This window comes from Chiloscyllium punctatum, chromosome 1 (genome assembly GCF_047496795.1).
Source record: "Chiloscyllium punctatum isolate Juve2018m chromosome 1, sChiPun1.3, whole genome shotgun sequence".
NCBI lineage: Eukaryota > Metazoa > Chordata > Chondrichthyes > Orectolobiformes > Hemiscylliidae > Chiloscyllium > Chiloscyllium punctatum.
Window position 1 is genome coordinate 177,799,215 of NC_092739.1, and position 24,921 is coordinate 177,824,135.

Sequence of the window (24,921 nt, forward strand, 5' to 3'; positions counted from 1 at the left end):
GATGAGTAGATGTCATATACATGGACTTCAGTAAGGTGCTTCATAAGGTTCCCCATGACACTCTGTGGAGAAAGTGAAGTTGCACAGGGTCCAGGGTGTACGAGTTAGACGGATAAAGAACAGGCTGGGCAACAGGAGACAGAGAGTAGTAATGGAAAGGAGTTTCTCGAAATGGAGAACTGTAACCAGTGGTGTTCCACAAGGATCCATGCTGGGATCACTGTTGATTATGATATACATAAATGTTCTGGAGGAAGGTGTAGGTGGTCTGATTAGAAAGTTTGCAGATGACACTAAGGTTGGTGGAGTAGCAGATAGTGAAAAGAACTGTCAGACAGTATAGCAGAATATGGATAGTTTGGAGAGTTGGGCAGAGAAATGGCAGATGGAACTCAATCCGGGCAAATGCGAGGTGACACATTTTGGAAGGTCCGGTTCAAGAGCGAACTATACAGTAAATTTAAGAGTTCTGGGGAAAATTGATGTACAGAGAGACCTGGTGTTCAGGTCCACTGTACCCTGAAGGTGGCAACATAGGTCGATAGAGTGGTCAAAAGACATATGGCATGCTTTCCTTTATTGGACGGGGTATTGAGTACAGGAGTCGGCAGATCATGTTTCACACATATAAGACTTTGATTCGACCACATTTGGAATACTGTGTACAGTTCTGGTCACCACATTGCCAAAAGGATGTGGATGCTTTGGAGAGGATGCAGAGGTTCACCAGGATATTGCCTGGTATGGAGGGTGCTAGCTATGAAGAGAGGTTGAGTAGATTAGGATTATTTTCATTAGAAAGATGGAGGTTGGGGGGGGGGGGGGGAGCGGGCCTGACTGAGGTCTACAAAATCATGAGGTAAGAAGCGTTTTCCCAGAGTAGGGGACTCAATTACTCGTGGTCATGAGTTCAAGGTGAGAGGGGAAATGTTTAAGGGAGATATACATGGAAGGTTCCTTTTGCAGAGGGTGGGGAGTGCCTGAAATGCTTTGCCAGCGAAGGTGGTAGAGGAGGGCACGACAGCATCATTTAAGATGTATCTAGACAGATACATGAATGGGCAGGGACTAGAGGATATACCAGCCCTTAGAAAATAGGTGACAGGTTTAGATAGTGGATCTGGATCAACGCAGGCTTAGAAGGCCGAAGGGCCTGTTCCTGAGCTGTAAGTTTTTTTTTGTTCTTTCTTCTATTTGCATGACTCTTCAGAACTGAGAAGAGGTAGAAATCTTCAGCCAGAAGGTGATGAATCTATGGAACTCATTGCCACAGAATGCCGTGGTGACCAAGTCATTGAGGATATTTAAGACAGAGGAGGATACGTTCTTGATTAGTAAAGGATCAGGAGTTATGGAGAATAGGCAGGAGAAGAGGACTAAGAAATATATCAGCCATGATCAATTGGAGGTGAGGACTCGATGGGCTCAGTTAGTCCAAAAAACAAATTCTGTCCTATATCGTGTGATCTATAATGGTCTTGTGGCTTATTATCATTAACTTTCAATTAAAAATAAAAATACCAGTTGGAAAATGTGATGTATCAGGGAGGGGGGATCGCTATCTTACTGCTATGTTTCAGGAGTTGTCACACCCCTGAGATTAACTACTGTGAATGCAGTAAGTGGTCAGGGACAGGAGGGTATGACTCTGAGTCAGGCAGTTAGAAGAATCCAGGAGGTAGTGCAGAAGGAGCCACAGCCCTTGAGCTTGTCTAACAGGTTTGAGATTCTTACTCCCGAGGTGGATGACAGCATGGGGCTGCAGGGAGAATGGGTAAACTGAACATGGTAACATGGTACAGGGAGCCATTCAAAAGGGGGAGAAAAGAGAAATATAGATGTAATTAGTTTTCATATAGTCAGGGGAATAGAAACTATTCCCTATGGCCAGGATTGAGGTTGTGCTGCCTGCCTTGGGCCTGGGTTGACGATATCTCATCAGGGCTGCAGAAGAACTTGCATGGGAAGGCAAAGATTAAGCTGTCATGGTCCATGTAGGTACCAGTGATACAAGTAGAAAGAGGAAAGAGGTTCTGCTGAGGAAATATGAGCATAGACTCATACAGTCATGGAGATATGCAGCACAGAAAAAGATTTTATGGTCCAACTCGTCCATGCCAACTAGATATCCCAACCTAATCTAGTCCCATTTACCAACACCTGGCCCATATCCCTCCAAACCCTTCCAATTCATATACCCATCCAGATGCCTTTTAAATGTTGTAATTGTACCAGCCTTCACCACTTCCTCTGGCAGCTCATACCATACATGTTACACCCTCTGCGTGAAATAGTTGTCCCTTAGGCCTTTTTTATCCCTTTCCCCTCTCATCTGAAACCTATGCTCTCTAGTTGTGGACTCCCCTACCCCAGGGAAAAGATTTTGTCTATTTATCCTATGCATGCCCATCATGATTTTATAAACCTCTATAAGATAACCCTTCTTCCTCCAACGCTCTAAGGAAAAACAGCCTAGCCTATTTAACCTCTCTCTTTCACTCAAATCCTCTAACTCTGGCAACACTCTTGTAAATCTTTTCTGAACCCTTTCAAGTTTCAAGTGCTCGCAATTGGGACAAGATTAAGTTATGATATCTGGTTGGCATGGAAGAGTTGAAGCAAAGGATCTGTTTCTGTGCTGTACATCTCTATGACTGTTAAAAAAAATCTATAATTATGAATGACTTTAATCTTCATATTGATGAGGTTTATCAAACTGGAAAGGGTAACTATGACAAAAAGTTGATTGAATGCATTAGGGAATGTTAGAACACAGAAGCTGGAACATTGCTGTACCAATATATAATGGAGCCAACCAGGGAACAGGATATCTTGGGTCAAATGAAGGGTCATTAGCAGGTTTGATCAATGACTTCAGAGTCAATGATACCAGAAGAATTTGTAATCAGAGTATGATAGAAATCTAACATGCAGTTCACATGAGTCAGAAACAACTGTGTTCAATATAAATAAAGGGAATTACAATGAAATGATGCCAGAGTTAGCTCAAGTGAACTAGCTGGATAGATTAGCAGGAACAACAGTAAGCAAGTACTGGTAGACATTTAAAGAGGTAATTCATGATTCTCAGCAAAAATACATTCCAGTGAGGAGGAAAGATTATGGGAGGGGGATAAAGACCAACCATGGCTAACCAAGAACGTTAAGCAGAGTATTAAATTGAAAACAAAATGCATAGAAGGAGGCAAAAGTCAGTGATAGCCCTGAAGATTGGAATAAATTCACGATCAACAAGGGAGGAAAAGAAATGATAATAAAAAGAGAGCAAGCAATTTATGGAGGAAAACTAATCAGGAATAGAAAAACTGACAATCGTAGCTTCTTTAAATATATAAAAAGACTGTGATCAAATTGAATATTTGCTCCTTAGAAAATGATTTTGGGGAAATGGTTATGAAGAACAAGGAAATGGCAAAGGAGTTAAACAGAGATTTTGCATCAGTCTTTATGGTGGAAGATACTTCGAACATTCCATGAATACTAAAGAGTATGGAGAGGAATTAAATACCATCAGTATCACTAGAGAATAGTATCAGACAAAACAATAGGGCTAAAGCCAGATCTGTCTCCTGGCCCTGATGGCTTGCATTCTGGGATCCTAAAAAAGGTAGCTACAGAGGTAATGGTTACATTAGCTGTAATTTTCCAATAATCTTTGGATTCTGGAGAAGTACCAGATGATTGGAAACCATTAATGTGATACTGCTATTCAAAAAGTGAGACAGGCAAAAAAATGCATAACTAAGACTGATTAATCTAACAGCTATTGTTGGAAAAGTATTTGAATCAATTATTGAGGGAGAAACGCAGAATATTTGGAAAATCATAATCCAAACAAGCAAAGTCAGCATGACTCCATTAAAGTTTGATTAATGTAACAGATTTTTTCAAGGGAGTCTCAATGAGAGTGGAGAACATTTGAATATGGATTTCCAGAAGGTATTCAACAAGTAACCTCACAAAAGGTGAAATTACAGAGGAATAGTCCATGGTGTTGGAGATAGTATATTGATATGGAGAGAGAACTGGCAAATAGACAGGAAACAGTAAGTGGGGCTAAGGGGTTCTTTTTCAGAGTTGGCAACCCATGACCAGTGTGGTTCCACAGGAATCAGTGCCGGGAATGCAAATGTTTACAAAATTCATTGATGACTTGGTGGAAGAAAGAATGTATTTTTGCCAAATTTGCAAACATCACAAACATATGTAAAAAGGAAAGCTGTGAGAGAGGTATAAGCGCTTTACAGAGAGATATTGAGAGGTTAAGTAAATGGGCAACAAGGTGGCAAATGCAGTGTAATGTGGGAAAATGTGAAGCTCTTCATTTTGGAAGGGAGAAAAAAAAAGCAGCATTATTTAGAGGCAGCATGGCGGCTCACTGAGAAGCACTGCTGCCTCACAATGCCAGGTGTTCTAGACCACCTTATCCACTTGTGTTGCTACTTTGAGGAAACTGTGGGCTTACGTGCCTAGATCTCTCTCTTTTCTGTCGCTTCTCAGGGTTCTGCCATTTACAGAATACTATTCTCCTCCCAAAATACATTACTTCCCATTTGTTCAGATGAATTTACATCTGCAATTTCTCTGACCAAATCTCTAGCTATCTATATCCTACTGTATCCTCTGGCAATCTTCCTCACCATCCACAGCTTTCTTAATCTTTGTGTTGTTCTCAGACCATCTACGTTCTCTTCCAAATCACTGTAGATATTACAAACAAAAGGGGTCCCAGCACTGATCTCTGCGGCACACCAGTTGTCACAGATCTCCATCAGAAAAACACCCTCCCCTGCTTATTGCTGTCTTCTGTGACCAAGCCAGTTCTGTACCTATCTTATCAACACAACACAGATCACACATAACTTCATCTTCTTTATCAGCCTGCCATGAGGGACCTTATCAAAGGCCTTGCTAAAGTCCATTTGACAACATCAAGCACTCTGCTCTCATTAATAATCTTTGTCGCTTCTTCAAAGAACTCAATCGAGTGGATGAGGAATGAGCTCCCCCACACAAAACCATGCTCCCTCTCACAAATAACTGTGAGTAAATTCTTGCTAAAAAAACCTTCTTCAATAATTTCCCTACCACTGATCTAAGACTCAACAGGCTATAATTTCCTGGTCTGTCTCTGTTGTCTTTCTGAGACAAAGGAAGAGCATTGGCTATTTTCCATTTCTCTGGGACCTCTTCTGTGACTAATGAGGATACAATCATTTCATACGGGCCCCCAGCAATATCTTCACCTGCTTCCCTTAGTATTTTCAGATAGATCAGTTCCTGGGATCTGGGGACCTTCAACTATTGTCAGGACATAGGATAGTTAGCTAGGCCAAATTAGACTCCCTATCACTGGATTCACTACACAGTAAATCAGAACAATTAATGGCTGTCAAAATTGATCAGTTCCTCACTAGACTTTACAAATAACCACAACAAAAACAAATTACTGGATAATTTCAGCAAATCTGGCCTACAGCCTATCCAATCTCTCCTACTCTTAGTTTTTATTATCACTTTGTCAGTTTCTCTTCTTTCCTGACATGATCATCAATCCCTCCCGAGCCTTTCTCTCTCTCTCTCTCTCTGCGATCCATCTCCACCTATCTGCTCATCTCCCCTTCCCTCTACACCCCTCCCTTCCTACCACCCAGTGCTCAGCATAAATACCACTGTGTGATAGCTGCTGCAATTTCTGATGAAGTGTCACCAATACAATTACATCTGTCCTCAAGTAAGGGAGCCAAAAAGGTGTGATCTCTCTAATGCCTTGTACAATTCCAACAATACTTGTTTACTTTTATACTTTATTCATTTTGCATTAAATGCCAAAACTCCATGTGCCTTCCTTATTACCTGCAGCACCTGCATATTTGCATAATTCATGCACAAGGACACCCAGATCCCACTGTACCGAAGCACTCGGAAGTTTCGTTCCCTTTAGATAATAAGTTGCTTTCATATTCCTCCATCCAAAATGAATAACCTCACATTTATCCTCCTCAAAAGTCACACAACACCAAGTTATAGTTTGACAGGTTTACTTGAAATCATAAGCTTTCGCAGCATTGCCCTTTTGTGAGGGACATCACCTGATGAAGGGCAGTGCTCTGAAAGCTTGTGGCTTCAAATAAACCTGTCGGAATATAACTTGATGTTATGTGATGTTTGAACTTCTCCACCCCAATCCAACACCAGTGCCTCCATATCATGGTTATTCTCATCATTTATCATCAGCCAAATTTTGGCTCATTTACCAAATCTATCCACATATGTTTGTAAATTTCTTAGTTCTTCATTACAACTTACTTTTCCACCTATTTTAGTGCCATCTGCAAATTTGGCAAGGACATTTTCTATCTTCACATTCAAGTTATTAATTGAACATAGTAGGTAGACAGTATAGCACAGAAACAGACCACTCAGCCCACCATGCCTGTGCTGACTACGATGCCATTCTAACCTAATCCCATCTGTTGAAACATATGGTTTGTATTCTGAATATCCTGTCTCTTCATGTGTCTGTCTAAATGCCTCTTAAAAATGGAGTTAATCCAGGTTGCAAGTAGTTGGGAACCTGAGGACTGAAACCTGTGGCACATTCTTGATTACATCTTATCACGAAACTGTTCATCACCAAGTAATGTTCTGGGGACAAGGGTCCAAATCCCACCACAGCAGATGGTAGAATCTGGAATCAACAGAAGTCTGGAAAAAAGAAGCTAATGGTGACCATAAATCTATTGTTGATTGTTGGACAAACCCATCCAGTTCCCTTTACGGAAGGGAACTGCCACGCTTAGCTGGTCTGGTTGACATGTGACTCCAGACCTACAGTAATGTGATTAACTCTTAACTACCCTCTAGGCAATTAGCAATGGGCGATAAATACTTGCCTGACCAGCCATACCTTCATTTGCGAATGAAGTTTAAAAAATCCAGTTATCCTGACTCTCTGTTTTCTGTTGGTTAGATAGTCCTCTATCCTAGCTAATAAATTCCCCTCACTCCATGTGACCTTGTGTATTGACCTTTTCTGTGTAACCTTTTCAAATGCCTTCTGAATTCTACTGATACAAAATCTACAGGATTCCAATATTCACTTTGCTTATGGCATCTTCAAAGAACTCTAGCAAATTAGTCAAACATGATTGTATTTTGACTTTCCAAATGTCCTAATTTTCCTTAATAATGAATTCTAACAATTTCCCATCAATACATGCTAATCTAACTCACCTGTAATTTCTTATTTTCTGCCTCCATCCCCTTTTGAATAAGAGTGTTACATTTGCAATTTTCCAGAGGAACTGTTCCCGCATTCAGGGGATTTTGCAATGTTATAACCAATAGATTCAGTTCCTTTAAGATGTAGATGTAGATGTAGGTCTCAGTCACTGGGGACTTACCTGCCTTCAATCCCAACAGTTTGCTTTGTATGTTTTCCCTCATGATGATGATTGTTCTAAGTTCCTCATTTTCGATAACTTCTGTTCACCTGTCACTAAAGTAGTATACACGTAGGGGGCATGGACTGAGAATTAGGGCCAGACTGTTCAGGAGAGATATAAGAAATCATGTCTACACCCAAAAGGTGGTAGATGTTTGGAAATTTCCCTCACAAATGGCAGTGGATGCTGGCTCAGTTGTTAATTTGAAATTTGAGATAGATACATTTTTGATATACATTGACATAGAAACATCTCTGGGATAAACGCACCAACCAAACCCACCACTCCATGGCTGAACACTTCAACTTCCCCTCCCACTCTGCCAACGACAGGCAGGTTCTGGGTCTTCTCCATTGCCAAACCCTTATCAACTGATGCCTGGAGGACGAAGGCCTCATTTTCAGCCTTGTGACTCTGAAACCACATGGGATTAATGTGGATATCACGAGTTCCCTCATTTCCCCTTCCCTTCACATTATCCGTCTCAAGCCTCCAACATGGCATCACCCTCTTGACCTGTCCATCACCTTTCCCATCTATCTGCTCCACTCTCCTCTCTGACCAATCACTTTCTCCCTCACCTTCATCTAATATCACACACTACCTTCTCCCAACCTCACCCCTCTCCCATTTATCTCTCAACACCTAGCCCACAAGCCTCATTCCTGATAAAGGACTTTAGCCCGAAACATCAATTCTCCTGCTCTGATGCTGCCTAACCTGCTGTGCTTTTCTAGCACCACACTCTCAACATATACATTTTTGTTAAGTCATGGCATTAAGGGCAATGGACCAGAGACAGTTAAATGGAATATCCTCTAAAAGACAACGAAGCAAGGTTGTGTGCCAAACCTGAGAGAATGGGTGAGATTCTGAATGATTACTTTGCAAGGGGGGTTCACTGAGGAGAGGAACATGATGAATCTTGAGATTAGAGATAGAAGTTTGATTAGTCTGGATCACGTTGGCATAAGTAGGGAAGATGCGTTGGGTATGCTAGAGGTTAATAAGGCGGACAAATTCCCAGGACCGGATGAGATCTATCCCAGGTTGCTGAGGGAGGCAACAGAGGAAATAGCTGGGGCCCTGACAGATATCTTTGTGGCATCCTTAAATACAGGTGAGCTGCCGGAGGACTGGAAGGTTGCTTGTGTTGTGCCCCTTTACAAGAAGGGTAGTAGGGATATTCCGGGTAACTACAGACCAGTGAGCCTCATGTCAGTGATGGGGAAGTTGCTGGAGAGGGTACTGAGAGATAGGATCTATTCATATTTAGAAAAAATGAGCTTAACAGTGATAGGCAACATGATTTTGTGTGGGGGAGATCGTGCCTTTCCAACTTTAATGGAGTTCTTCGAGGAAGTGACCAAATTGTTAGATGAAGTTAGATGTTAGTTGTTAGCTGTTGATGTCATATACATGGACTTTAGTAAGGCATTTGATAAGGTTCCCCACTGTAGACTAATGGAGAAAGTAAAGTCACATGGTGTGCAGGGTGTTCTAGCCAGGTGGATAAGAACTGGTTGAGCAACAGGAGACAGAGAGTAGTAGTTGAAGGGAGTTTCTTGAAATGGAGAAAGGTGACCAGTGGTGTTCCACAGGGGTCAGTATTGGGCCACTGTTGTTTGTAATATACATAAATGATCTAGAAGAGGGCACTGTTGGTATGATCAGCAAGTTTGCAGACGGCACAAAGATTGGTGGAGTAGCAGAAAGGTTAATGGACTGTCAGAGAATACAGGAGGATATAGATAGACTGGAGAGTTGGGCGGAAAAGTGGCAGATGGCTTTCAATCCAGACAAATGTGAGGTGATGCATTTAGGCAAGTCTATTCTACAGCGAATTATACAATGAATGGAAGAGCCTTGGGAAAAGTTGATGGGGCAGAGAGATCTGGGAGTGCAGGTCCATTGTACCCTGAAGGCTGCTGCACAGCTGGATAGAGTGGTCAAGAAGACAGAAAGTATGCTTGCCTTCATTGCACGGGGTATTGAGTATAAGAGCTGGCAAGTCATGTTAAAATTGTACAAGACATTGTATCGGCCGCATTTAGAATACAGTGAACGGTTCTGGTTGCCCCATTACCAAAAGGATGTGGACGCTTCGGAGAAGGTGCAGAGAAGGTTTATGAGGATGTTGCCTGGTATGGAAGGTGCTAGCTATGAACAGAGGTTGAGTAGATTAGGTTTATTTACACTAGTAAAAAGGATATTGGGGGGAGACCTGATTGAGGTTTACAAAATTACGAAGGGTAGATTGAAACAAGCTTTTTCCCAGGGTGAAGGATTCAATAATGAGAGGTCATGCTTTCAAGATAAGAGGTGGAAAGTTTAAGGGGGATACATACGGCAAGTACTTCACACAGAGGGTGGTGCGTGTTTGGAACACGTTGCCAGCAGAGGTGGTAGAGGCAGGCACAGTAGATTCATTTAAGACGCGTCTGGACAGATGCATGAGTAGGTGGGGAACAGAGGGGTACAAATGCTTAGGAATTGACTGACAGGTTTAGACAGTACATTTGGATTGGCTCAGGCTTGGAGGGCCGAAGAGCCTGTTCCAGGGCTGTAAATTTTCTTTGTTCTTTGTTCTTTGAGGCAACAGATCAGCCAAAGTCACACTGGATGGTAGAATGGGCTCAGGAGGCTGAATGGCATTCTCCTGTTCCTATGTTACTACTGGATTGGTGCCAGTGACCTCCTTGAAAACTGAGGCAAAATACTGATTTAGAAACTCTTATTTCAAAGTTCGCCATGATTAACTCCCTAGCCTCATCCTCTAAGGGAGTAACATTCATTTTAGCTACTCTCTTCCTTTTTATATTCCCAAGGACAATTTTGCTATCTATCTTTAAACATTGTTCTAGCTTTCTTTCATAATTTACAAGTGCTCTTTTTATTACTTTTGTTCATGGTATAATAGGGACATTGGTATAGTGCATACAAAACTAGCTGAGCAAGAGGAAACAGAAAGTAATGGCAATCAGATATTTTTCGGGCTTGAGTAATGTTTGCAGTGGAGGGTCCCAGAGGTTGGTGCTGAGAGATTTTCCTGGGTGTGTGTGACCACATATAGACATAGTTGTTTTGAAGAGAGAATTTATAAGTTTGCAGATGATACAAAACTTGAAAAACTATAACTGGTGAGAATGATTGTGATGGAACTGCAAATGAATATTGACAAGTTGGTGGAGGGGTTGGATGTGTGGCAGATAAGGCTCAATATACAGCAATATGAAGTGCCAGAAGATGCAAAATGAAATAAGAGACACAATTCTAAAGAGGGTGCAGGTGCAGAGGAACTTGGGGTATATATGTGCATAGAGCATTGAAAGTGGCAGGACAGGTGGAGAAAGCAGTAAATAAAACACAGATCTTTTCACTTGTTGGCAAGGGCTTTCCTGGTTGGTCCTGCATTTGTTACCTGTCACTGGATGTCCTTGAGAAGGAGTGGGGAGGACTCTTCTTAAAACAGACTTAGGTTGAGAAGTGCCAAGTAAGATTTGAGCCACATAAATGTCAGGCAGTGACCATTGCCAATAAGAGACAATAACCACTGCCCCTTTACATTCAAAGGTGTTCCCATCACTAAATTGCTCACTATCAAAATCCTGGGGTTGACCATTGATACAACTGGACTGGCCACATAAAACAAGTGGCAACAAGACCAGGTCAGAGGCTAGGAATACTGCAGTGAGTAACTCACCTCCTGACTTCCCAAAGCCTGTCCATCATCTACATGGCACAACCTGGGGGCAGCACAGTGGCTCAGTGGTTAGCACTGTTGCCTCACAGCGCCAGGGTCCCTGGTTCAATTCCAGTCTTGGGTGACTGTCTGTGTGGAGTTTGCACGTTCTCCCCGTGTCTGCGTGGGTTTCCTCTGGGTGCTCTGGTTTCCTCCCACAGTCCAAAGATGTGCAGGTCAGGTGAACTGGCAAGCTAGATTGCTCATAGTGTTCAGGGACATGTGGGCTTGATGAATTAGTCAGGGGAAATGTAGGATAATTGGTCTGGGTGGGATATTTTTTAGAGGTGTGGTGTGGACTTTTTGGGCTGAAGGCCTGTTTCCACACTATGGGAATTCTAATTCTAAGTCAGGAATGTGATGGAATAGCAACCATTTGCCTAAATGGGTGCAGCTCCAACAACATTCAAAAAGCTACCCACTTGAGTGGCACCATATCCACAAGCATCCACTCTCTCCACAACTGACACTTACTGTCTACAGAAATTAGCCAAACATCCTTCGACAACACCTGGCAAACCTAAAACCGCTGCCGCACAGAAGACATGTTCCCTCTAAAAGTTTGTGTTACTGCGTGGGCTTCTGAGTTCTGTTCATAACAGTAACTTCAGGAGAAGGAAATCAAGGTGTCCACCTGTTGTTTAGAACATAGAACCATTCTCTGTGTAAAGAACCTACCTCTGACATCTCCCCTACACCTTCCTCCAATCACCTTAAAATTATGACCCTTCGTGACAGTCATTTCTGCCCTGGGGAAATGTCTCTGGCTATCTCTTCTTTCTTCTCTTGAGTGTGAAAAGCCTGAACTCACTCAACCTCTCTTCATAAGACATGCTTTCCAATCCAGACAGCATCCTGGTAAATCTCATTTGCATCCTCTCGAAAGCACTGCATCCTTATCATGAGGCAACCAGAACTGGAACAATACTCCAAGTGTGGTCTTACCAGGGTTTTATAGAGCTGTAGCAAAACCTCACGGCTCTTAAACTCAGTTTCCACCCCCCCCCCCCATTAATGAAAGCCAAATCACGGTACATCTTCTTAACAACCCTGTCAAGATGACTGGCAATTTTGAAGGATCTATGTATGTGGACCACAAGTTCCCCCACACTGCCACACATCCTGCCTTCAAACCTGTATTCGGCATTTAAGTTCGACCTTCCAAAATGAATCACTTACCTTTATCCAGGTTGAACTCCATCTGCCACTTCTCAGTCCAGTTCTACGTCCTGTCAATGTCTTGTTGAAGCCTGCAATAGCCTTACAACACCACTGACCTCTGTGTCATCAGCAAGTCATTTATTCTGCATCCAAGTCATTTATAAAATCTACAAAGAGCAGAGGCCCAAGAACAGATCACTGCTGGACACCACTGTTCACCAACCTCTGTGCGGAATACTTTCCATCCACTACCATTTGCTGTCTTCTTTCAGCCAGCCAATTCTGCATCCAGACAAATGTCCCTGTATCCCATACCTCCTAACTTTCTGAATGAGCATACCATGGGGAACCTTATCAAATGCCTTAACGAAATCCATATACACCACATCCACGGCTCGGCCTTTGTCAACTTGTCTCGTCACATCCTCAAAAATCTCAATAAAGCTTGTGAGGCATGACCTGCCCCTCACAAAGCCATGCTGACTATCTTTAATCAAATAATGTTCTTCCAAATTGTCATAAATCCTATCCCTCAGAATCCTTTCCAATATTTGGTTACCTCAGATGTAAGATTGACTGGTCTATAATTCCGATAGCCTCTCACAAATTTACTCACCTCTCCCTTAAGATGTTCAAGAATTATGTTTTCAATACCTTATAAGGTGGAGAGTTCAAAGATATACAAGCTTTTTTGAGACAAAGAATATCAATTTTTCTCGATTTTAAATGGATGGTACATTATTGTTAAACAGTGACCCCTAGTGCTCAATGCTCTTCCATTTCCGACTCCGTTGCTCTCGAAGCGGTCTCCTCTACATTGGGGAGACTGCGCGCCTCCTAGCAGAGCGCTTTAGGGAACATCTCCGGGACACCCGCACCAATCAACCAAACCGCCCCGTGGCCCAACATTTCAACTCCCCCTCCCACTCTGCCGAAGACATGGAGGTCCTGGGCCTCCTTCACCGCCGCTCCCTCACCACCAGACGCCTGGAGGAAGAACGCCTCATCTTCTGCCTCGGAACACTTCAACTCCAGGGCATCAATGTGGACTTCAACAGTTTCCTCATTTCCCCTTCTCCCACCTCACCCTAGTTCTAAACTTCCAGCTCAGGAACTGTCCCCTTGACTTGCCCGGACTTGTCCTACCTGCCTATCTTCTTTTCCACCTATCCACTCCACCCTCTCCTCCTTGACCTATCACCTTCATCCCCTCCCCCACTGTACTCTATGCTACTTTCTCCCCACCCCCACCCTCCTCTAGCTTATCTCTCCACGCTTCAGACTCACTGCCTTTATTCCTGATGAAGGGCTTTTGCCCGAAACGTCGATTTCAAAGCTACTTGGATGCTGCCTGAACTGCTGTGCTCTTCCAGCACCACTAATCCAGACACAGATTTGATCTGCAAGTTGTGATGTTTTCTGAACTGGATGCAACTTTTACTTAAAGGAAAAAGAAGGGAAGGTCCGGAAAAGGAGAATGTAAAAGAAGGAGAAGTAACAAGCCTATGAATAGATCACAGTTAATTTCAAACTGAGGATCATTCTGAGGAAATAAAGATAGTGGACAGGACAAAATACTCGGGCCTACAAGAAAAAGGATAAGCCATGTGAATTGGCCTGTAACCGGTACTGGCTCATTCAGGGCTCACTGTATCGTTTCACTTCAAACTGACAGAGATTTTCTCTTTCTCCAGATGGGAAGGGATGTGCTGTCAGAGACAAGATATGTCGAGCTGGTGCTTGTGACAGATCAGAACCTGGTGGGTACAGTCTCCTCCTGCAGGATCAGGATTTGTGTGGATCTCTACTGTCCCTGATGCACATAAATAACTTTGGGATCTTGTTGCACATTTTCAAGCCTTAAAGAATAATGTAAAGCTGTTGGCGTAACCATCAAAAGTGGGGGAGTCATGGTAGTGTAGTGGTCATGACAAAAGACTGCTCATACCTTGTGTATTGATCTGGGGATACAAGTTCAAATCCCACTACAGCAGCTAGTCAAATTTAAATTCACTTCATAAACCTGGAACCAAAAGCCAGTCATTCATGATGAGAATCATGAAACTGTCTGTTAATGTCATAAAAAAAACAACTAGTTCACTAATGTCCTTTAGAGAAAGAAATCAGCTGTTTACCTCCTCTGGTTGACATTTGACAACCTCGATGTACCAGAACTGGGTGACCATTAACTGTCGTATGAAATGGTCTCACAAATCATTCAGTTAAAGGGAAATGAGAGATAGGCAACAAAGGATGACTTTGTGAGAGACACACTTGTCACATTAAATCATAAACAATGAAATAGTAAAATTTTGAGGCTATTATCAGCTGGACAAGATAGATAAAAAGTTGTAGTGCGCAAAGCCAAATATGTCTTAAGAGGAGTGAGTGGAGCTGACCTGCAATTGAATGCAGAGTTGCAGAGGGAAAAACAAGAATAAAAACAAATGAAAAAGGGAACTCAAGATCCAAAATTACAGAACTGAACACTGAGACAAGGAGGCTGTGAACAGCGTGGTTGAGATGTGATAATGATTGAGCTGTGGACTCACAGACAGTGAGACATTTCATGCAGAAATAAAGTCACAGACAGAGTTTTGAGAGGCCTGGATAAAGTGGATGTGGAGGAAATGTTTCCACCAGGCGGATTGACTAGGTCCTGAAGACATGGCCTCAGAGTGAAGGGACGACCTTTGGAACTGAGATAAGGAGAAATTTCTTCAGCCAGAGGGTGGTGAGTGTATTGAAGACAGAGATAGATAGGTTCAGGATTGATAAGGGGATCGGGGGTTATGGGGAGAAAGCAAGAGAAAGAGATTGAGAAACATATCAGCTGTAATTGAATGTGGAGCAAACTCCAAGTTATAGAGATGCACAGCACAGAAAAATACCCTTTGGTCCAACTCGTCCATGCGACCAGCTTTCCTAACCTAATCTGACCCATTTGTCAGTACCTGGCCCATATCGTTCTAAATCCTTCTTATTCATATACCTATCCAGATGCCTTTTAAATGATGTAATTGTACTAGCCTCCACCACTTCCTCTCACAGCTCATTCTATACACACACCACCCTCCACATGAAAATGATGCCCCTTAAGTACCTTTTACATCTTTCCCCTCTTACCCTAAACCTATGCCCTCCAGTTCTGGATTTTCTGACCCCAGGGAAAATACTTTGTCTATTTATCCTGTCCTATAAACCTCTATAAGGTCACCCCTCAGCCTCCGACGCTCCAGGGAAAACAGCCCCCAACCAAGTTTGCCTCTCCCTTGATCTCAAACCCTCCAACCCTGGCAACATCCTTGTAAATCTTTTCTGAACCCTCTCAAGTTTCAAAACATCCTTTCGAAAGGGAGGAGACCAGAACTGCATGCAATATTCCAACAGTGGACGAAGCAATGTCGTGCTCTCGTGAGGAGGTTGAGTAATTCATCAACTTCACCAACATTTCATCCGACCTTAAATTTACCTGGACTATCTCTGACACCTCCCTCCCCTTCCTAGACCTCTCCACCTCCATTAATGACGACCGACTTGATACCGACATATATTATAAACCCACCGACTCCCACAGCTACTGGATTACACCTCTTCCCACTCTACCTCCTGCAAACATGCCATCCCGTATTCCCAATTCCTCCGCCTCCGCTGTATCTGCTCCCAGGAGGACCAGTTCCACCACAGAACACACCAGAGGGCCTCCTTCTTTAGAGACTGCAAATTCCCTTCCCACGTGGTTAAAGATGCCCTCCAACGCATCTCGTCTACATCCCGCACCTCCGCCCTCAGACCCCACCCCTCCAACCGTAACAAGGACAGAACGCCCCTGGTGCTCACCTTCCACCCTACAAACCTTTGCATAAACCAAATCATCCGCCGAGATTTCCGCCACCTCCAAACAGACCCCACTACCAGGGATATATTTCCCTCCCCATCCCTTTCCGCCTTCCGCAAAGACTGTTCCCTCTGTGACTACCTGGTCAGGTCCATGCTCCTGCCCCCCCCAAATCCTGGCACCTTCCCCTGCCACCGCAGGAACTGTAAAACCTGCGCCCACACCTCCTCCCTCACCTCCACCCAAGGCCTCAAAGGAGCCTTCCACATCCATCAAAGCTTTACCTGCACATCCACCAATATCATTTATTGTATCCGTTGCCCCCAATGCGGTCTCCTTTACATTGTGGGGACTGGATGTCTCCTCGAAGAGCGCTTTAGGAAACATCTCCGGGACACACACACCAATCAACTACACTGCCGTGTGGCCCAACATTTCATCTCTCCCTCCCACTCTGCTAAGGACATGGAGGTCCTGGGCCTCCTTCACCGCCACTCCCTCACCACCAAACGCCTGGAGGAAGAACGCCTCATCTTCCGCCTCGGAACACTTCAACCCTAGGGCATCAATGTGGACTTCAACAGTTTCCTCATTTCCCCTTCCCCCACCTCACCCCAGTTCCAAACTTCCAGCTCAGCACTGTCCCCATGACTTGTCCTACCTATCTTCTTTTCCACCTATCCACTCCACCCTCCCCCCTTGACCTATCTATCACCTTCATCCCCTCCCACACTCACCCATTGTACTCTATGCTACTTTCTCCCCACCCCCACCCTCCTCTAGCTTATCTCTCCACGCTTCAGGCTCACTGCCTTTATTCCTGATGAAGGGCTTTTGCCCGAAACCTCGATTTCGAAGCTCCTTGGATGCTGCCTGAACTGCTGTGCTCTTCCAGCACCACTAATCCAGAATCTGGTTTCCAGCATCTGCAGTCATTGTTTTTAACACTGTTGGAATATTGCATGCAATTCTGGTCTCATTTCTATCAGAAGAATGTTTGAAACTTGAAAAGTGTTCAGAAAAGATTTATAAGGATGTTGCCAGGGTTGGAGGGTTTGAGCTTTCGGGAGAGACCGAATAGACTGGGGCTGTTTTCCCCAGAGCGTGGAGGCTGAGGGATGACCTTATAGAGGTTTATAAAATCATGAGGGGCAGAAATAGGATAAGTAGTCTAGGTCTTTACTTGGGGCAGGGGAGTCCAGAACTAGAGGGCAGAGAGGTTTAGGGTGAGAAGGGAAAGATACTTCAGGGACCTAAGAAGTAACTTTTTCACACAGAGATTGGTGCCTGTATGAAATGAGCTGCCAGAGGAAGTGGTGGAGGCTGGCACAATTACACCATTTAAAAGGCATCTGGATGGATATATGAAGAGGAATGGTTGGGGGGAATATGGGCCAAGTGCAAGCAAGTGGGGCAAGATCAGGTTAGGAGAAAGTGAGGACTGCAGATGCTGGAGATCAGAGCTGAAAAATGAATTGCTGGAAAAGCACAGCAGGTCAGGCAGCATCCAAGGAATCCTCCTTCCTCAAAGACCACAATTTCCCCTCAGACATGGTTGACGATGCTCTCCACCGCATCTCCTCCACTTCCCGCTCCTCCGCCCTTGAATCCCGCCCCTCCAATTGCCACCAGAACAGAACCCCATTGGTCCTCGCCTACCACCCCACCAACCTCCAGATACATCGTATCATCCTTGGTCATTTCCGCCACCTCCAAACAGACCCCACCACCATGGATATATTTCCCTCCCCTCCCCTATCAGCGTTCCGAAAAGACCACTCCCTCTGCGACTCCCTCGACAGGTCCACACCCCCCACCAACCCAAACTCTACTCCTGGAACCTTCCCCTACAACCGCAAGAAATGCAAAACTTGCACCCACACCTCCCCCCTCACTTCCCTCCAAGGCCCCAAAGGATCCTTCCATATCCACCACAAATTCACCTGCTCCTCCACACACATCATTTACTGCATCCGCTCCACCTGATGTGGCCTCCTCTATATTGGGGAGACAGGCCGCCTACTTGCGGAACGTTTCAGAGAACACCTCTGGGACACCCACACCAACCAACCCAACCGCCCTGTGGCTGAACACTTTAACACCCCCTCCCACTCCGCCAAGGACATGCAGGTCCTTGGCCTCCTCCATTGCTAGACCATGGCAACACGACGCCTGGAGGAAGTGCAACTCATCTTCCGCCTAGGAACCCTCCTAGGAACAAGGGATTAATGCAGATTTCTCCAGCTTCCTCATTTCCCCTCCCCCCGCCTTACCTCAGTCCCAACCCTCGGACTCTGCACCGCCTTCTTGACCTGCAATCTTCTTCCTGACCTCTCCGCCCCCACCCCCTTTCCGGCCTATCACCCTCACCTTAACCTCCTTCCACCTATCGCATTCTCAACGCCCCTCCCCCAAGTCCCTCCTCCCTACCTTTTATCTTAGCCTGCTTGGCACACCCTCTTCATTCCTGAAGAAGGGCTTATGCCCGAAACATTGATTCTCCTGCTCCTTGGATGCTGCCTGACCTGCTGCGCGAGATCAGGTTAGGATATCTGTTCAACATGGATGAGTAGAACCAGAGGATCTGTGTCCGTACTGTACATCTCTATAACTCAGAAGACAGCCCTTTTATATCCATGATTTGTAGGAGCTGGTGTTGGTCTTGGATGGACAAAATTAAAAGTCACACAACACCAGGTTATAGTCATATTTTCAAGCACTAGCTTTTGAAGTGCTGCTTCTTCATCAGAGCTTCAAAGGTTAGTACCTTCATACCCAGTGCCCCTTCTCTGCACTACCTCCAATGCCATTATTTCTTTCCTTTGATAAGGGGCCGAAAAGCACTTTATTTATTTCTTCTCACAACATGTGCCAAAGTGGCAATTTCTGTACTGCAAGACATTCAACTCCTAGATTACAGCAAACGCTGTGGTCAAAATTAGCCAAGGTTTGCACTAAAGGAATTCTCTGATTTAAAGTAATCTCCACATTTTTGAAGGAATCTTGATTGGAATCTGGGAAATATATGAACCTCCATCTTCACCTGTAAGGAAGGAACAGACAATTCTTGCAAAATCTGGCCCAATGTCTTTGAACCTTGGTGATTCATTTATGTTAATCATCACTTTTTGAAGTTCAGGCATTCCCCTCTCATGACAATCTTCATCTCGATTGCTTTGTGCTTGTATGTGAAGTGTCTGAAAGGGTGTAGTAGAGAAGAGGCCTTTCAGCCCATCAAATCTGCATCACTAAAATACACAATATTACCTGCACTACTCCCAATTTCCCATAGCCCTGAACGTGGTTACAGTTTCAAAATACCTTTCAAAAGAAGGGCTTAACAAATATGTGAGGGGGAGGAAACAATGTCAGGCTATGGGGGCAGAGCAGGAACGTGATATTAACAGGAGAGCTCCTCCACAGGTACAGCACTGGCAGGTTAGGTGAATGGCCTCAGCCTGTGCTCTCTAACCCTCCCACTGTGGAGAAGTCAGAAAGGATTATGAGGACTCCACACAACTTTGGGGAGTGTTTGGAGAGCAGTGGAGGGTGTGTGTGATCATGGGGAGTCTGAATTGGTCTGTTTGGTTCACTGAATCAGCACCAACCATTCTGTTTCCTTCCAGTATCAGAATATGGACAGTAATCGAGGAGCTGTAGTGCGAAGAATGATTGACATTGCCAACACAGTCGACCTGGTGAGTATGAAGACTCTGTTCCCTTACAGGTTCACCTTTCTCTGCTAAATCTCTGTTCAGTCTCTCCTTCCTATCAGGCAGGGCAGAATGACAATGCCATTAAATACAGCATTGTGGTAACCCACTGGAGAGAGGCAAATGTTATTCCCTTGTTCAAGAAAGGGAATAGGGACAACCCTGGGAATTACAGACCAGTCAGTCTTACATCTGTGGTATGCAAATTATTGGAGAGGATTCTGATAGACAGGATTTGTTATTTTGAAAAACATAGCTTGATTATAGATAGTCAGCATGGCTTTGGAAGGGCAGGTTGCGCCCCACAAGTCTTATTGAGTCCTTTGAGGATGAGACAAACTACTTTGAAGAAGGTAGAGCAGTGAATGTGGTGTACAAGGATTTTAGCAAGGGGTTTGATAAGAGTCCCCATGGTAGGCTTATTCAGAAAGTAAGGAGGCATGGAATACAGGGAAATCTGGCTGTCAGAATACAGAATTGGCTGGCCCATAGAAGACAGAGGATGGTAATTGATGGAAAGCATTCAACTGGAGCTTGATGTCCAGTGGTGTTCTGCAGGGATATGCTTTGGGAACTCTGGTCTATGTGATTTTTATAAATAACTTGGATAAGAAAGCGGAAGGGTGAGTTAGTAAGTTTGCCAATGACACAAAGGTTGGTGGGATTGTGAATAGTGTGGAGGACTGTTATAGGTTGCAACGAGACATTGACAGGATGCAGAGCTGGACTGAGAAGTGGCAGATGGAGTTCAACCAGGAAAAGTGTGAAGTCATTCATCTTGCAAGGTCAACTTTGAATGCAGATTATAGGTTGAAGGGCAGGATTCTTGGCAGTTGGAGGAACAGAGGGTTCTTGGGGTCCACCTCCATAGATCCCTCAAAGTTGCTATCCCAGCTGATAGGGTTGTTAAGGAGGCGTATGGTGTGTTGGCTTTCATTAGCAGGAGGATTGAGATTAAGAGCCGTAAGATTATGCTAGAGCTCTGAGTACAGGAGTTGGGAGATCACGTTGTGGCTGTACAAGATATTGGTTATGCCACTTTTGGAATGTTGTGTGCAAATCTGGTCTCCTTCCTATTGGAAGGATGTTGCGAACCTGGAACGGGTTCAGAAAAGATCTACAAGGATGTTGCCAAGGTTGGAGGGTTTGAGTTATAGGGAGAAGTTGAATCCGCTGGGGCTGTTTTCCTTGTGTTGGAGGCTGCGGGGTGACCTTATAGAAGTTTATAAAATCATCAGGGGTATGGATAGGATAAATAGACAAAGTCTCTTCCCTGGAGTGGGGAATTCGAGAATGAGATGGCATAGGTTTAGTGTGAGAGGGGAAAGATATAAAAGAGAGCTGAGAGGCAACTTTTTCATGCAGAGGCTGGTACGTATATGGAATGAGTTGCCAGAGGAAGTGGAGGAGACGAGTACAATTGTAACATTTAAAAGGCACCTGGATGGGTATATGAAGAGTTTGGAGGGATATGGGCCGGGTGTTGGCAGGCGGGACGAGACTGAGTTGGAATATCTGGTCAGCATGGACAAGGTGAACCAAAGGGTCTGTTTCCATTCTGTACATCTCTATGACTCTATACAGCCCCGGTTAGGCCACACTTGAAATATTGTGTTCAGATCTGGTCACCTCATTATCGGAAGGATGTGGAAGGTTTAGAGTGGGTACAGAGGAGATTTACCAGAATGCTGCCAGTGCTGGAGGGAATGTCGTATAAAGAAAGGTTGAGGAACCTAGGGCTTTTCTCACTGGAGTGAAGAAGGATGAGAGATGACTTGATAGAGGTATACATGATGAGAGCCATAGATAGAGGGGAAAGCTAGAAACCCTTTTCCAAGGCAGAAATGGCTATCAAAAGAGGGAATAGTTTTAAGCTGATTGGAGGAAGGGCTGAGGGAGATCTCAGAGGTAGGTTCTTTACAAAGAGAGTGGAATGCACTGTCAGTGGTGGTAGTAGTGTCAGATACAGTAGGGACATTTAAGCGACTCTTGAATTAGCACATAGATGACAGTAAGATGTAGGGTACGTAGATTAGTTTGATCTTAATAGTCAGATAAAAGGTCAGCACAACATCGAGGTCCGAAGGGTCTGTACTGTCCTGTACTGTTCTATGTTCTAACTCACAATACTTGAAATCTCTGGTCAAAATCTTCCCACTCCCCACTTTCAGCTTGACAGAAACTTGCTGAGATTTCAGGCGATACAGGATTCATTGGCTGGGTTCAATATTCCTCCCTTCCACCTGTTAAAAGCTCAAAAGCTCCCTCTTTCTCTTTGTCTCTCTATCGCTCTAAGCATAGCTTTTCTAATAGCTTTATTTATGCAAGCTGTCTATTTCTGTGAGCTGCTCTTCCCTCCCTCTTGCTGTAAGCCGCCTTCTTCTCCATCTTGTGTGACTCACCCGCCTTCTTCTGCCTCCAACATTAACAGATGCTGGAAGTCTCATTCAGTTCGAAAACATCTTAAATCTAAATTGCATTGGATTATAAAGAACAAAGAATAATACAGCACAAGAACAGGTCCTGCGTTGACACATTTTTCCATTCCATACTAAATCTCTCTTCATTTATAGGGTCCAATCCCTGTGTTCCCTTCCTATTCATATATTGGTCCATTTTTTTTCACTACATCCTCTGGCAGCACGTTCTAGGCACTCACCACCCTTTGTACAAAATATTTGCCTCGCACATCTCTTTTAAACTTCCCGCCCCACACCTTGAACCGGTGTCCCCCAGTAATTAAACACTCTACCCTGGGAAAACACCTGATACTTCCACTCTATCCATCCATCCACAATCTTAGAAACTTCTGTCAGGCCACCCCTCAAATTCCTGCCTTCCAGTGAAAACGAGCCAGGTCCTGCCAATCTTTCTTCACAGCTAAAATCCCCATCCCAGGCAACATTGTGGTAAACCTTTTCTGTACCCTCTCCAAAGCATCCACATCCTTTTGGTCATGTGGTGACCAGAACCGTATGCAATATTCCAAGTGTGGCCTATTGAAAGTTCTATAAAGCTATAGTATAACTTGCCTATCATTATACACAATGCCCCTTCTAATGAAGGCAAGTATGCCATAGGCCTTTTTTATTATCTCATCTACCTGTGCTGCCACCTTCAGTTATCTGTGAACCTGCATACCCAGTTCCCTCTGCATATCAATTCTCCCAAGGGTTCTGCCATTCGCTGTATAATTTCCACTGTAGTTGACCTTCCAAAATGCATCACCTCACATTTGTCCAGATTAAACTCTCTCTGCCATTTTTCTGTCCACAACTCAGATTGATCTATATCCTGCTGAATCTTCTGACAATCCTCCTCGTTATCTGCAATTTCACCAATCTTTTCATTGTCCACAAACTTACTAAATAGACCAGTGACGTTTTTCTCCAAATCTTTCATGTAGACCACAAATAGCAGAAGTTCCAGCAATGACCCCTGAGGAACACTATTAGTCATAGCCCTCCATTCCAAAAAGCATCCTTCCACCGCTATGCTCTGTCTCTTATGACTAAGTCAATTCTGTGTCCATCCTGCTAGCTCACCTCCGATACCATGTGACTTCACCTTTTGTACCAGTCTGCCATGAGGGACCTTATCAAAGATTTTACCAAAGTCCATGTTGACAACATCAAACACCTTAAACTTGATCAGGTTAGTGAAGCACAATTTTCCCTCACACAAAGTCCATTTGCTTCTAAATATATATAGACCTTGTCCCGAAGAACCTTTTCCAATAATTCCCGACCACTGACGTGAGGCTCACAGGCCTGTAATTCCCGAGATTATCCCTGTCACCCTTGTTAAATAATATGACTGTGTTGGCTACTCTCCAGTCCTCTGGACCTCACTAGTGGCCAAAAGAGGATACAAAGATGTCTTTGAAAGCTCCAGCAATTTCTTCTCTTACCTCCCATTAAGACCTGGGAACTTATTGACCTTAATATTTTTTAAGATGCTCAACACCTCATCCTTTATCATAACAACTTGGCTGAGAGATTTGATACTCCCTTTCCTGAGATCATCCTCCACCATTATGCTGTGAACTTACCCCTACACTGTCAGAAGTGGAACACAGCACTGCAATATATACATCACGTAACTTACAGCTGTTTAATGTTACTCCAACTGTTTTCTTTTGCAGTAAGTGGGAATGATTTGTTCTTGATCTTCTAATGTTCTTGCTTTGTGCACCTTCTGTGTAGCTAAAACCTTGTATGTCTCGTTGTAAGCACCCTGTGATATGTATGTTATTAGCATGTTTGGAGAAAATTTGTAGTTCAGGTTGAAGTTCTGGATGTAAGTTCGCTTGCTGAGCTGGAAGGTTTGTTTTTAGAAGTTTCGTCACCATATTATGTGACATTAGTGAGCCTCCGATGAAACACTGGTGTTATGGCCCGTTTTCTATTTAGTGATAGTGGGTCATGTCTTTAATCTATTATCACAAGAATCCTTACATACAGATGAGGAAGGACACCACTTTGATTGAGACAACACATCCATCCTCGGACAAGCCAAACAAAGGCATGCACGAGAATTCGGAGAAGCACAGCATTCCAAACAGAACTCTGTCAATAAACACATTGATTTGATTCCCATCCATCACCTCTAAGAAGAACAGGAAATGACATCATCAGCTCAAGGAAACCTAAACACAGAAGTAGAAAGTGGGCCATAACACCAGTGCTTCAATGTTGGCTCACTGATGAAGTTACTAATATGGTGATGAAACATCTGAAAACAAACCTTCCAGGTCAGCGAGTGATCTCACTTCCATGTCTGTCCTTCTTTGCTATGATATGTGTGTATTGCTCATAAAACTAACTGTACGTAGATACATGTGACTACAATAAATCAAATCAAATCATGGCAGAGTCAAGTGTGGCTTTCAATGTGCAATGGGATCATTATAATAAGAAGAAAGATTTGCAGGCTGGAGGTGAAACTGAAGCCATCACACTATTCTCTATCTGTAAAATCTGCCTTAGTGTCCTGTTC

The 24,921-nt window shown here is 43.9% G+C and overlaps 1 protein-coding gene across 1 annotated transcript in view; it reads left to right on the forward strand.

Moving 5' to 3' along the window:
- LOC140480825 (disintegrin and metalloproteinase domain-containing protein 12-like) overlaps window positions 1-24,921 on the forward strand; it is a 241,911-nt gene that overhangs the window by 113,884 nt on the left and 103,106 nt on the right. The window contains exons 7-8 of the mRNA XM_072576274.1: window positions 14,067-14,132; window positions 19,837-19,908. Of these exons, the coding sequence (XP_072432375.1) occupies window positions 14,067-14,132; window positions 19,837-19,908 (138 nt within the window). The remainder of the gene's footprint in view (window positions 1-14,066; window positions 14,133-19,836; window positions 19,909-24,921) is intronic.